Genomic DNA, 13,310 nt, shown 5'->3' on the forward strand with positions numbered 1-13,310 from the left:
ATTCTAGCATGCAGAGTTTGTTGATGATCTGTGGAGCAGGCATAGTTTACTGAGACTCTCATCTGTTTTCAGTGACAGGAAATCTAGACTTTAACAGTATGCCACAAATATACAACTTCTACAAGTGTAATTTGACTTTTTTTTGTTTAATTCAGGCCCTGAAAATTATTAGATCTTGATTTAGCCTTGCAAAATCGCTTCACCAACATTAAAATTATGCTGCTTAGGCAATGAAAAGATAGAATGCATTTTAATGGAAGGTTTGACCTGCAGAAAGATGAATAATTTGCATCAATTTTTGTGCATTATGTTCAACTAATGAAGACAAATGTATTCATTCACTTCAGTAAAGCTGAAGAACTGAAGGCCAGCGATTTTATGCATCTATAATGATGAATATTATAGTACTTATTATATGATGGATTGAGGATTTTAGAAATGGATGGTGAGCAAAACAGAGAAAAAAACATGCTTCTAATACTGATTTCTATTTTTATAAACACTGGCATCTGCCTTAAACAAACAACATGTCTCTCCTAATACCAAATCTGTATCTCCCACTTCATCAAAGAACAAGAAAGAAAGAAAGAAAGAAAGAAAGAAAGAAAGAAAGAAAGAAAGAAAAAGAAAGAAAGCAGTGAGATCTCATGCATTTAACATTAGAAAATAGAAGTGAAGGAAAAAATTTTACATTGTTCATATGTTAAAGTTGTATACTTCTACCATAAAGGTGGCTCAGTCGGTTACGCATCTGACTCGGGCTCAGGTCATGATCTCACAGTTTGTGTTTTGAGCCCTGCATCAGGCTCTGTACAGATAACTCAGAGCCTCGAGCCTACTTCGGATTCTGTGCCTCCCTCTCTCTCTCTGCCCCTCCTCTGCTTGTTCTCTCTCTCCCTGTCTCTCAAAAAATGAATAAATGTTAATTTTTTTTTTTAAAAAGAGTCAATGATACAACCTATTGCAACATTTTTTACTTTAGGCTGATTATGGGTAAGAGCATTGTAATGAGATAAAAGTTACTTGAGAATCATTAATAGGATTACTACTATTTCATATTCATTAACATAAAACTTGTTATAAAACAGTTTACAAAGGTAAAATTAAAACCCTATTATCAAATAGGAATATATCCTAGCATTTATAATTAAATAATATAACAGAAATAAAATGTATATAACAATTTTGTGTGTGATAAAATGATCTTTAAATCTAACCTTAGTGTTCAAAAGCATTATAAAAATATCTACTTTACATTAATCTTTTCTTCATGTTTATATTTCCACATCTTCATGTATTACACTTATTTCAGTAGTTGTATGACTATGATATGACTGAGTTAATTTCGATTTTGTTCACAGAAATAGTTATTCACTGACTGCTTAAAACTTACTAATGAGTTAAGCCCACATGTAAAATGGGAACAAATTATATTATAGAAAACTTTTGCATCAACAATATGCACAGACATGAACACAATCCCTCCATCCCCTTCCCAGCTGACACATATTTTATATTTGTGATTAAAGTCATGAGGAAGTAACAAATGAAGCATGCTACTAACTCCTTGTTAAAAATAGAAATAGTTTTAATAAGACCGTTCAGTCACTTTATAATATTTCTACCAAATTGAACACAGCAAACCAAAATAACACCAACTGGCCCTAATGGATTTTTTGAGACTGCTGCTTTCCTACCAGCTCATGGACTGCTGAGTCTGCCTAGTCTTCAAAGTACAATGTGCATTCAATATTTGAAAGAGAGAAACCAAGAAGGTTTTTAGTCTGGGCAGTAAGAAGGGAGGCAATGCAGTAGAAAATGCCATTAAGTAGAAATGCTCCCTGTTCAGATAAATAGATTACCACCTATGGTGAATTAAAAGTCAAGATTGCAACTGCTCACACATTTTAAATATTCCTTAATGAAAACTGCTGCGATTTGCTTTTTTGCTTTACCCCATCTAGAGTTGTTGTGTGTGTGTGTGTGTGTGTGTGTGTGTGTGTGTGTTTCTTAATTTAATTCTTTTGAATGGCATACGAAGTTCAGTTAACTTAAGAGTAAGAACACCTACAACTTCAAAAACCTACCATACAGTAAATATTACGTTGAAATAACAGTGATGCCGTCAGGAAAACTGTGAAAGGGATGTGATGTCACCCCAAGCTTAATTAAACCAGCATCTGCTTATTGAGCATTTGCCTTCACATCATTGTTGATTGCTCCACTAAGGTATTTTTGCGTAAACAGAGCTTCCCTAATTAAATAGCTTATACTGGAGTCATTCAGCGATTTCACAGCACACTTTGGGCAGTTATCATCATACTCAGAATGATGAATGGTGAGGGTTGCCCCTGGATGAGTCACACCAGAGGAGGCCTACCTTGCAGGCTAACAAGAAGTTGCATGGGCTATTGGGGGACAAGGAAAATATATATAATTTTTGAAACATTTCTGATTTCTCACTCCAAAAGAGACAAAGTCTTTTTCTGTTTTAACCTCCTGCACGTAATCACATGTGCCTCTTTGACAATGTCTGACCATCTGAACAACACTAAAAGCAAAGAGAGTTCCTCTCTCTTTGATCACATTTACGGTATTGGTAAAGATGAAATTTTCCCTATGGATCATGTCTCCTGCAGAACATGCACTCAAAATCCTGAGGTATTTCTGGTACTGATCTAAATTTTCAGAACCTGAGCCCACATGTCTTTGCTTTGAATACACTGACCTCATTAACTTTTGCTGTGAAAAGAACAAGAGCTTCAATTAACGTTTCATACAAGAATGAATTTTTTTTGATTTATGCTTAAACAAAATTTTCAAAGTAAATATATTATCAATAATCTTTAATATACTTGAACAATGATGATACAATAGGCAAATGCTAGTTAACTAGTTGAAAATGCAGATTATGATATTGGCTGAAAGTTTATGGGAAGTCAGAAATCTCATTCAAGTGCTAGACTTGCATGTCCTTGTGTTTATTAATGACTAAATAAATATAAATAATTCATGAAGCCATATTTCTAGTAGAAGTATGGCAGAGCAAATCATAAATTACTCCCTGGAATCTTTTTCTCAGAAGTCAAGTATTTAAGGGAGTGAAGTAGGAAATGCCTCTTTCTAGATAGTACTTCTCTGATGAAATGATATGAGAGTTAAGATTCATTTATAATGTATGGAGTCTCATCTCAAAATTCATTTTACACTGTTATGAATGAATAAAATACAATTCACTAAAGAACTTAACATCCTGTCAAACAGAAGAAAACAAGTTATCTAAATAAGAGAAACAAAAAGCATATTGCAATACATGCAGGTGAAAGATTTGAATATTTTTCCTTTAAATTATTGTTTTCAACTTTATCTCATTCAGAATTAGACTAAAAATAAAATATAGGTTACATGAATTAAATAACTTTTAGTGATATGAGAGTTTAGTAAATTAAAGTTAATATTTGGCTTTGACTATAAAGAAGAATGTGCTAAAATATTCTTCTGTTATTTTACTGTATCATAGTATTTTTCAGATTTTGAATTTTTATTCCCATGTATTGATAATTTTACATTGACATTCCAAGAATGTCCTATAAAAGTTAGAAATTTATCATGTGCTATTGCCTAATTAAAAAATTACTTTAATGAAAACACTAACATACTATTATTCCCCCATTTATCTACACACTACAAAGAAATGAATCCATTTAGATACAACTTGATATCTATAAGTTTCTCAAGCAAGTGCCCTTGCCAAAATCAATGAATATTTTCCACAATAACTCAGCTTTCTTCAGAAGGGCAAAAGTTGATCTGATCAGCTGAGTTGAACAGATAAAAGAAAAAAACTACATCCTAAGGCTTATAGTTTAATTTGTTTTGTTCTTTCATCTTATCTAAAAGATAAACTTTAAATTAGAGGAAATAGAAATTCTAAGTGCTGTGCCCAGTATATTTCCTCAATTCAAAAAGTTATATTAAAATATAGCTTGTATATCTATTAATATTTTGAATTGTTTTATATTTTCCTTAATAAGTCTCTACCTTTTAATAAAAGGTGTTAGGGGTTAACAGTGTCAGGGGTAAGGAGGGATTGAAAATTTCCTTTTGCATGCTTCAATAAATTATAACAGAGAACTCCTTAGAACTGATTCAAGTATTGGGACACCTGGGTGGCTGAGTCAGTTAAGTGTTCGACTTTGGCTCAGGTCACGATGTCACAGCTCATGGGTTCAAGCCCTACATCAGGCTCTGTGCTGACAGCTCAGAGACTGGAGCTTGCTTAGGATTCCGTGTCTCTGTCTCTGTCTGCCCCTTGCCTGCTCATGCTCTTTCTCTCTCTCTCAAATAAATAAATAAATGAATGAATGAATGAATGAATAAATAAATAAATAAACATTTTTTAAAAATTAAAAAAGAGAACTAGTTCAACTATTATCTTTCTTTTTAAAATAGTTTTCACACCTGAAATAACCCAGTGGGTTTTTGAGATTTGTATAATACACTATTTTGATTTACTTTTAGTAAGCATTTCCTCAAAGTGAGATAGTATTATAGAGACATTCCTGGTACACTGGTACATCATATTTACAACAACAAACAAGCAAGCAAAAAAAATATTTCAAGTTCAAGGTTTTATATTAAGTAGAAGTCAAAATTATTTTGGAAATTTTAAAATTATAAGTGCTATTATGTAACTGTCACTAACTAAAATACCTGTGCTAGTCTGCAAAGTTCTCACACCACTTCCTCAAATCTCACTTCTCATTACCCTGGATTTCTCAAGTTAGTTTACTGAGGTCATCACATTTAATAATGTAAAATGCCACATTCATTATTAGCTACAAAAAGTACTTGTTTTCTCTGCTTATAAATCTTGCTGCACAATCATATTTTCAGATGTAGAATTTATGTGCTCAACAAATGATAGCGGGTCCACAGAATGCAGGTGCAGTTGCGTAGGCTTACGACAACAAAGAAGTAAAAATCTCTGCCTTCATCCAGATAATATAAAGCAGCAGAAGATGGTGAAGACATATGAGAATTTCACTTCTTTCAGAAACAACACTGAAAAATACATTTATTTGCTCTAGCTCTTTCCAAATGAAACTGCAAGCCAATGAGAGCCTAACAAATTACTGCTCACAGCCCTCATAAGTGTTTACAACTGTGCTTAAGTTTTAAAATTTATTCTAAGACATCAGTGAACCATATTTCTCCATGTAGTTTCTAGCCCAATTTAGAACAAACTCTCAGAATTTGTCAAGCATACTATCAGAAAAATTGTTGTAAGTTTAAATTAAATAGACCTTAAGTTTTCTTAGTATAACCTAATTTTACCAATTTAAAAAAAAAATCTAGAAGTCATAACTCAAGTGACTTGCCCAAGATTAAAAGACAAGGCTAACTTAGAATATCATTGGGGGAAAAAAAGAGTATCATTGGGCATAATACTATATGATGACATTTTTTAATTGAAGTATAATTGACATAAATCTTATTAGCTTTAGTTGTACACCATAGCAATTCAGTATTTTTATACATTACAAAATGATTTCCATGTTAAGTCTAGTTATCATCTGACACCATACACAACTATTACAATTATTGACTCGATTCCCTATGCTGGACATTGCATCTTAATGATATTTATTTTATTACTAGAAGTTACTATTTCTTAATCCCCTTCACCTATTCCACCTGCCTTTCTACCCCTCCCTCCTCTGGTAAGCAACAGTTTGTTTCCTGTATCTATAAGTCTGTTTCTGTTTTTATTTCCTTGTTCATTTTGTTATTTAGATTCCAGATATAAGGGAAATCACACAGTATTTGTCTTTCTCTGGCTTACTTCACTTAGCATAATACCCCTCTCGCGTATTGCAAGGTTGTTGGAAATGATGATACTTTCTAATAGCACATTATTGGTCTATTGCCTAAAATATAAATTTGCTTATACACCTTTTCATAAATGAATGAAAGTATACTTGAAAACTTAGCAAAGAAATAACTCATTACAAATTCCAGATAAATGGTACACGAACTCATGAAGTTGGTGAGTTCATTATGTAATTCTTACCAAGGGAAAGAATCATACCAGATCTAACTATGGTGAATGCCACCATTTGAGGACTCCATCAACACAAAAACTTTGCTCCTCAAGCAGGAATTATGAAAACTCAATCATTAATAAACATTTATCATATATTAGAGTTAATTATAAAACTTTGGAATTAATACATACGTTGGCATAACAACAGCAAGGCTTTGGGAGGTTGTTTTTTCCTGTTTCAGGCAAAAAAGTGGTTAGTTCTATGTGCAGAATTTATAAATAACAATAATATCAACTATCACCGCACACTAGGTAGTCAAAACACATTAAAAATAAAATATTCCACCTCAAAAATATTTTCTGTGCATCTAAGTTCTAAACAATTACTGTTGAGTTTTAATAGCCCAACTTCTATTAAGGTTTGAATTAACATACATTTAATTTTTTATTCTTTAATAACATTCTACTTAATTTGGAGAATTCCCAGTATACAATTTACTTCCAACACATCTGATTTCAGCTACATTTGCATACTTTTGGAGTAAGAATCCAAGATTTTGAGGGTTTTTTTGTTTTCTTGTTTTCATTTCTACAGTTACTATGGAAGCATTATTTGGGGCCTACTATATTAATATAGCAATTTGTAGTATTACAGGAGATAGTATCTCAAAATTCTCTCAAAGCTAGTTCAAACTATTTTGAACTACATAACAAATTAGAGAAAACTTCATCTAATATGATAGAATTTAGTGTAGAATTTTTTTGTGTGTGAAGTCATTATATAAGGTGGAAAGGTTTTGGATTTCCCAGACATTTGAAAGCTGCTAGAAAGGATCTCAAAGAAGCAAAGACTCTTTATAGTATTGTAATTTCTGGAATTTATTTTGAAATTGGATTTTTATAAATCTACGCCCCACTTTGTAACTATTGTATACATGTTAGTTCATTTGAAAGAAAATTTTCAAAATTAAACTTAAATTTATGAGTGAAGATAAATTGACAAATGTGGCTATGCTATTTATTAAACATGAATACATGAAGGTCAGTTTTGGCCTGGTCATTGACAAATTTGCAGAAGTTAAGGCTAAGGAAAAATTTAAAGTTATTATTTGCTATTATGATGGGCCAGTGAATAGCTTTTTTCCCCTTTATTTCAAAAATTACACTGTTGCTAATTAAAACATGTTAACCTGTTATTTTTTCCCTTTTATATAGTATTAGTTTTCTGTTTCTGCTGTAACAAATTACCATAAATTTATTGGCTTAAAACAACACCAATGTATTGCCTATTATTTCGAAGGTCACAAGTCCTAAAAGTGATGTGTCTGCAGGACTGCATTCCTTCTTCAACCTCTAGGAAAGTATGTTTTCTTGCATTCTAAACTAATTCTTACAGGTCCTCTGTATTGCTTGGCTTGTGGCCCTTTACTCCATATTTAGTTCAGCAGGTAGCATTCTCAAATTTCTCTCCGTCTCTTTTCCCCCTCAACTTCCCAACACCATGGTCTGAAGGTTTGTGACCACCCAAATTCTTATGTTGAAACCAAATCTTCAATAGGATGGCATTTGGAGGTGGGGTCCTTGGGAGGAAATTAATTATTAGATGTGGCTGTCATGAATGAGCTTATAAAAGGGACTCCAGAGAAATCCCTGACTATTCTGTCATGTGATACCCATCTATTACACAGGAAGCAGGTCTCACCAGACAAGGAGTCAGCTGGCACGTAGATCTTGGACTTCCAGTTTACAGAACTGTGAAAAATAAAGTTCTACTCTTTAATCAATCTCTGGTATTTTGTCACATGTGCTGAAATGGACTAAGACATTCTTCCTTTCCCTTCTTCTATTGTCATGTCTCCTTAACTGTGACTCTGACCCTTGCTACTTTTTTACAGGGATCCACCTAGTTAATCCAAAATAATCTCCCTATCTCAAGATCCTTAACTAATCACATCTGTAAGATCTCCTTTGTCATATAAGGTCACATGTTCACATATTTTGTGGATTAGACTGTGGATATTTTGGGGGATCCATTATTAAGCCTACCACATTATTACATGTACTGTAATATTGCATGTTAACACACTTATTTACCAGATGAATATACATATTCATATATATTATACACATACGTGAAGTTCAATAAATCAAAATGTCCATCGTTTGCCTTTTCTGGCAATTATTATCCTTTATTTCATTTCATGATTATTATAGAGAATAATTTTGTCATATGAAAGCAAAAGGATGTTATAAATAATTAAACCAGATGTGAAATAATCTAGATATGTTACTGGAAAACAGTCTGCTATTTCTCTTAAAACAAATATCTTCTCTGTGGTTTATATACACAATGGGATACTACTTGGCAATGAGAAAGAATGAAATCTGGCCATTTGCAGCAATGTGGATGGAACTGGAAGGTATTATGTTAAGTGAAATCAGCCAGGCAGAGAAAGACAGATACCGTATGTTTTCACTCATGTGTGGATCTTGAGAAACTTAACCGAAGACCATGGGGGAGCAGATGGGGAGAAAAAAAAGTTACAGAGAGGGAGGGAGGCAAACCATAATTGACTTTTAAGGACTGAGAACAAACTAAGGGTAGATGGGGGTTAAGGGAGAATGCAAAGTAGGTGATGGGCAGGGAGGAGGGCACATGGGATGAGCACTGGGTGTTGTATGGAAACTATTTGGCAATAAATTATATTTAAAAAATAAATTAAAAAATATTTTCTCTAAAATTAAACAATAAAGCAAATATCCACAGGAAACAATGAACTATTTGTGGCTCATTCGTTTAATTAACTTTCTAACTCAAATACTACTCAAATACTATACTCATTAAGCCAAAAATCTGCTAAAATAAAATGCAAAAACTATTTGATTCATAAAACATTTATAATGTAGAGTTGAGAAGGTCTTTTACATTGACGTTGCGGGTTTTTTTCAACACCGATTCAGTATAAATGTCTACCGACCATTTTGGTGGCAATCAGTTTTTCTTTTGTTACTTACCAATTTAGAAGTGGATGTCCAAATTGCTTCCTGATTTTATACAGTAAGAGAACATAGCAAGATAGATTTATTAAAAAAAAAATTCCCAAAGGCATATGGAGGCTTTGTTTTCCCTCCTCCTCACAGCAACTAAGATTAAAGAACAAAGAAGAGTGACTGACATAAAACCTACCCATGGGGGTGCCAACGCCATAACCTTTGGAGTCTATAAGGCCGCCAATCTGTGTCAGGTTACAATTCCGCTGGGTAACAAACTCAATGGTCGTTGACTCCATTAGGAAAGCATAATCAGAGGTGAGGACTCTCTGGATTCCTTCTTCATTACTTTTGACGAGTACTGACTGCCTCCTGCTACTCATAAAGGCCCACATTTTGTCATATGTAGATATTTTTGATTTCTAGGGAGAAATGAAACAGGTAAGAATATATATTCCTTAGTTTCCATGTGATCCTACAATATTTAGATGGAACTTACTATATTTCATTTAAATTTATTTAACAAACATATCAAAAATCATGTTAAAAAATATACAGCTAGTAAATCATAGAAGCCAATAAAAAAAGAGAAAATAATATTAATAAGGAGGAACTTTTGTGCTTGTGTCTCATATGAGTATCTCATGTGTATAATTTTATCTTTCAACATTACTATAACATCAAATTTGGAAGAGACAGACACTGGACACCAACTGACACTGTAACAACCTTGAGGTTTTTCTTTTCCTTTTTTTCTTTTTCCTCGTTTGGTTGACTGTGACACCCAACGTCACATCATCCTCCAAGAATACACAAGGATATAGATAGGCTGAACAAATATAAGGAGTTTGTTACAAGTAAAATTCTCCACTGAAACGCAATCCAGACACCACAGAACCTCTGGTAGCCTGCTTCAGGAAAGCTGTCATTAAGATCTACAAACTAACTAAAGTTTCCTGGACCAATAAAATTGAATAGTTTTTATATCCAAATGAAAATTCTCAGTAAGGCTTTACTAGGGTTTTATTAGTAAAGGAATGAAATGGGTTTTGTTCAGAGGGCACTGGTAAAAACATAAACATGAAAAGGTTAGCATCTGCTTATGGAAAGCTCAGCTGTAAGCCCTTATGTCAGTTAAACTCTTACACAAATACAAAAAATAACACTGAAGCTATAAACACAAGAAGGATATTCACTATATTGGTAGCACAGTCATAAAAAGTTGAAACTATTTTCAAGTGCATAGATATGTGATCTTTTTACAGCTTAAGCATGTATTTAGTCCTACATATGCCAGGTCATAAATGAAATATTACTACTTCTTCCACTAAAAGCAGGTGCACAATAATATTTAGAAAACTTATGGCATCATTTCAATGATGAAATAGGAAGAAAACCCTTAAATTTACTGGGGGAACAAAATAATGAGTGTTTTCTAAAAACAAGTATAGCATTAGGGCTAAGAGAGGGTAGAAATTCAAACCTTTGCTCTTCAATGAAACACTAAGGCATGCCAAAAGGCCAGTGGCTCAAAGTTTGAAAGACTGCAGCTAAAAAGTCTAGAATGAGATTGATAGGATTACAAATTTGAGCAGCTTTGGTGGCATGTAAATTATTTTAAAATAACATGATCATATGTTGGAAGTAGAAAAGAAAAATGAAAGGAATATTTAAGGTTATGATGAAATCCTTATTAGAATAGTTAAGACCAATAGTGATATTTTTTTTTTCTTTTGAGAGAGACGGAGGGAGGGATTGCACACATGCATGCAGAGGAGGGGCAGAGAGTAAGGGAGAGAGAGAATCCCAAGTAGGCCGTGCTTTGTCAGTGCAGAGCCCAACTCGGGGCTCAGACCAACAAACCATGAGATCATAGCCTGAGCTGAAACCAAGAGTCAGATGCTTAACCAACTGAGCCACCCAGGCACCCCACCAATAGTGAGATTTTGCATAGATTCATTTGGCTTCCCAAATGTTACTACATAATGACAATAGCCAGAACAAACTCACTTCCTTTCGAAGATAAAAATTTTTTCTCCTAATGTTTTGCATCAAACAAGACCTAAATACAAAATAAAATCAAAATTAAAGCTCACCTGCAGATTAAGGAGATAATAAAAAAACTAAGTTGGACATATTTTTTGATTTAGTAAACCTGTGGCTGATAACAAATAGATATAAAATCCCATAAATGATAATTCTAAAATGTATGTCATCAACTACACTCTCATGACTTGATAATTTAAAAAGTAACTCTTTATCAAGGAGTGATAATGAAATATCATGGTAATATGATATTACCGTGTAGTATCATAACATGGGCATACTCTCTGATGCCTAAACCAAGCAGAGATAAGAAAGTATACAAAAAGTTATTTTTACCTAATGTGGTCATAAATTGCCTAAATTCTCTCCTTTGTTTCAGTTATAAGAACGTTAGCAATTAATGTTTTATTGCTTTTGTAACATGATTTCCAATTAGTGATAACACATTCCATCCATTGACACAAGTTAATTTAAATAAAACTTGAAAAGTAGTATTTTTGTCCCAAATAGAGGAGGACTCAGATTGTTTATAATAGCAACAATCATTTAAATATGTCTATATATTTATAAAATCATACATCATTATATCTTCATCTTTTTATAGTATTATATATGTTATAATATGCAATATAAATTTTAAATATTAATAGTACTTTCTAATTTAAAAATTATACAACAGAAACAACTTAAAAAAGAGAAATTCTTTTTTAACAGTATAATAACAGTATAAAATTCTTTTTTAACAGTTAATATGTTGCTGTGTAAACATATCAAACTTTTTTTAACAACTGAAAACCAAGAAATTAAGACTATCTCTAATCTATCCTTTATGGATATATATAGTTTAATTTTAAATTAATGTGAATGTAGTATTATTTTACATTTGAAATATCTAATCTATAAAATGAAACTTTAATTGACCAAATACGAATTTTACAAAATGTATTTTCATATAAAATTCTTTGAATGCTTTCCTGCACTTATATTTTATTCTTATGAGCACTTCTTAGAAATTACTATTGATAATCATTTTGAAACTAATCATTTCCAACCTTCCATTGCTATATAAAATCTCTCATTGATTTACTTCTGATTTCCAGAAATCTATTGTCTATAATTTTTGTATAGCTTTACTCATTTTTCCTGTCGGCAGAAGATATAAGTATTTCTTTTATTCTTAGAATTGTAGAATAGGTTTAGATACAGAAGTCACCTAAATTTTTTTTGTTTCTCTTAATAAAAATAAAAACCCAAAGAAGAGATATTTCAGTTTAGAAATATACATTCTATATGGCTTGTTTGCTAGATTTGTTGTCATTCTTTGATCACAATTTCTAATTTAGCACAGTCACTTCTTTGCACCTCCCACTGACGGCTGTAAAACACAACTGTAAAACCCAAAGTGTGATTAAAAATCATCACTGCGCCTGCAGACTCTGTGTGTGTGTGGTAGGGGTGGAGATGCCTTTCAATTCTCACCTATTTCTACAGCAAGTTGAAAAGGCAGACTAATCTTTAGCATCTCCCGGCAATTTTATTACTTCTATTATATTGAGTAGTGAAGAGGATCCAGTGCATCACTGGTTTAAAAACAAAAGGACTCCACAACATGAATTTTACTGAAACCTTCAAACTTAAAGCAGCTAAGACAGCTTGCAACACATTTGAACAAAGTATCTGAACAAATTCATAAGCTGAATAGGAAGCTTAGCATGCTTTTTTCTCTACAGACCTAACCACTCGGAAATAATTGGTTACCTATACTTAAGTAATATGTAGATTCTGAATATACTCAGACTGAGACAGGAGTAATGATCACTAGCTGTATGTCTCTTATTAATGGAATCTATGTTCTTATACAAGCTATTTAATCTCTTTGAATTTCAATGTGCATAATAGTCAAATATCTTTGCCAACTTTGCAGTGTTCTTGTGAGGCTCAAATAAGACACTACATGTGAGCACACTGTGCAATAGTATGATATTTTTATAATTCTGATTATTTTTCAAAAAGAGAGCATACTACCACCAAATGCTTATATGTTAATTTTCCTAAAAAATGCCAAAAGTATGGCAAAGATGGCAGGTTGACTATCGCCTTTGAGTACATGTTCTCTCCTATGGCATGAATCCACATAGGCATGAAGGCACAAAACAATAAGACAATGTACAACAGAAATGAATTTTTGGAAGCTGGAAAGCAGAAAGGTGAATTGTAACTCAGTTAA

The 13,310-nt window shown here is 32.6% G+C and overlaps 1 protein-coding gene across 3 annotated transcripts in view; it reads right to left on the reverse strand.

The window, feature by feature from the left end:
• The window catches only part of GRIK2 (glutamate ionotropic receptor kainate type subunit 2), a 670,079-nt gene that overhangs the window by 25,687 nt on the left and 631,082 nt on the right, over window positions 1-13,310 (reverse strand). For all 3 annotated transcript variants that reach the window (XM_047102336.1, XM_047102337.1, XM_047102338.1), the window contains exon 14: window positions 9,234-9,459. In XM_047102336.1, coding sequence (XP_046958292.1) covers window positions 9,234-9,459 — 226 coding nt within the window. The remainder of the gene's footprint in view (window positions 1-9,233; window positions 9,460-13,310) is intronic.

This window comes from Lynx rufus, unplaced genomic scaffold, assembly GCF_022079265.1.
Source record: "Lynx rufus isolate CCGP_SWC_20201006 ecotype Redwood Valley unplaced genomic scaffold, mLynRuf1.p SCAF_6, whole genome shotgun sequence".
Taxonomy (NCBI): domain Eukaryota; kingdom Metazoa; phylum Chordata; class Mammalia; order Carnivora; family Felidae; genus Lynx; species Lynx rufus.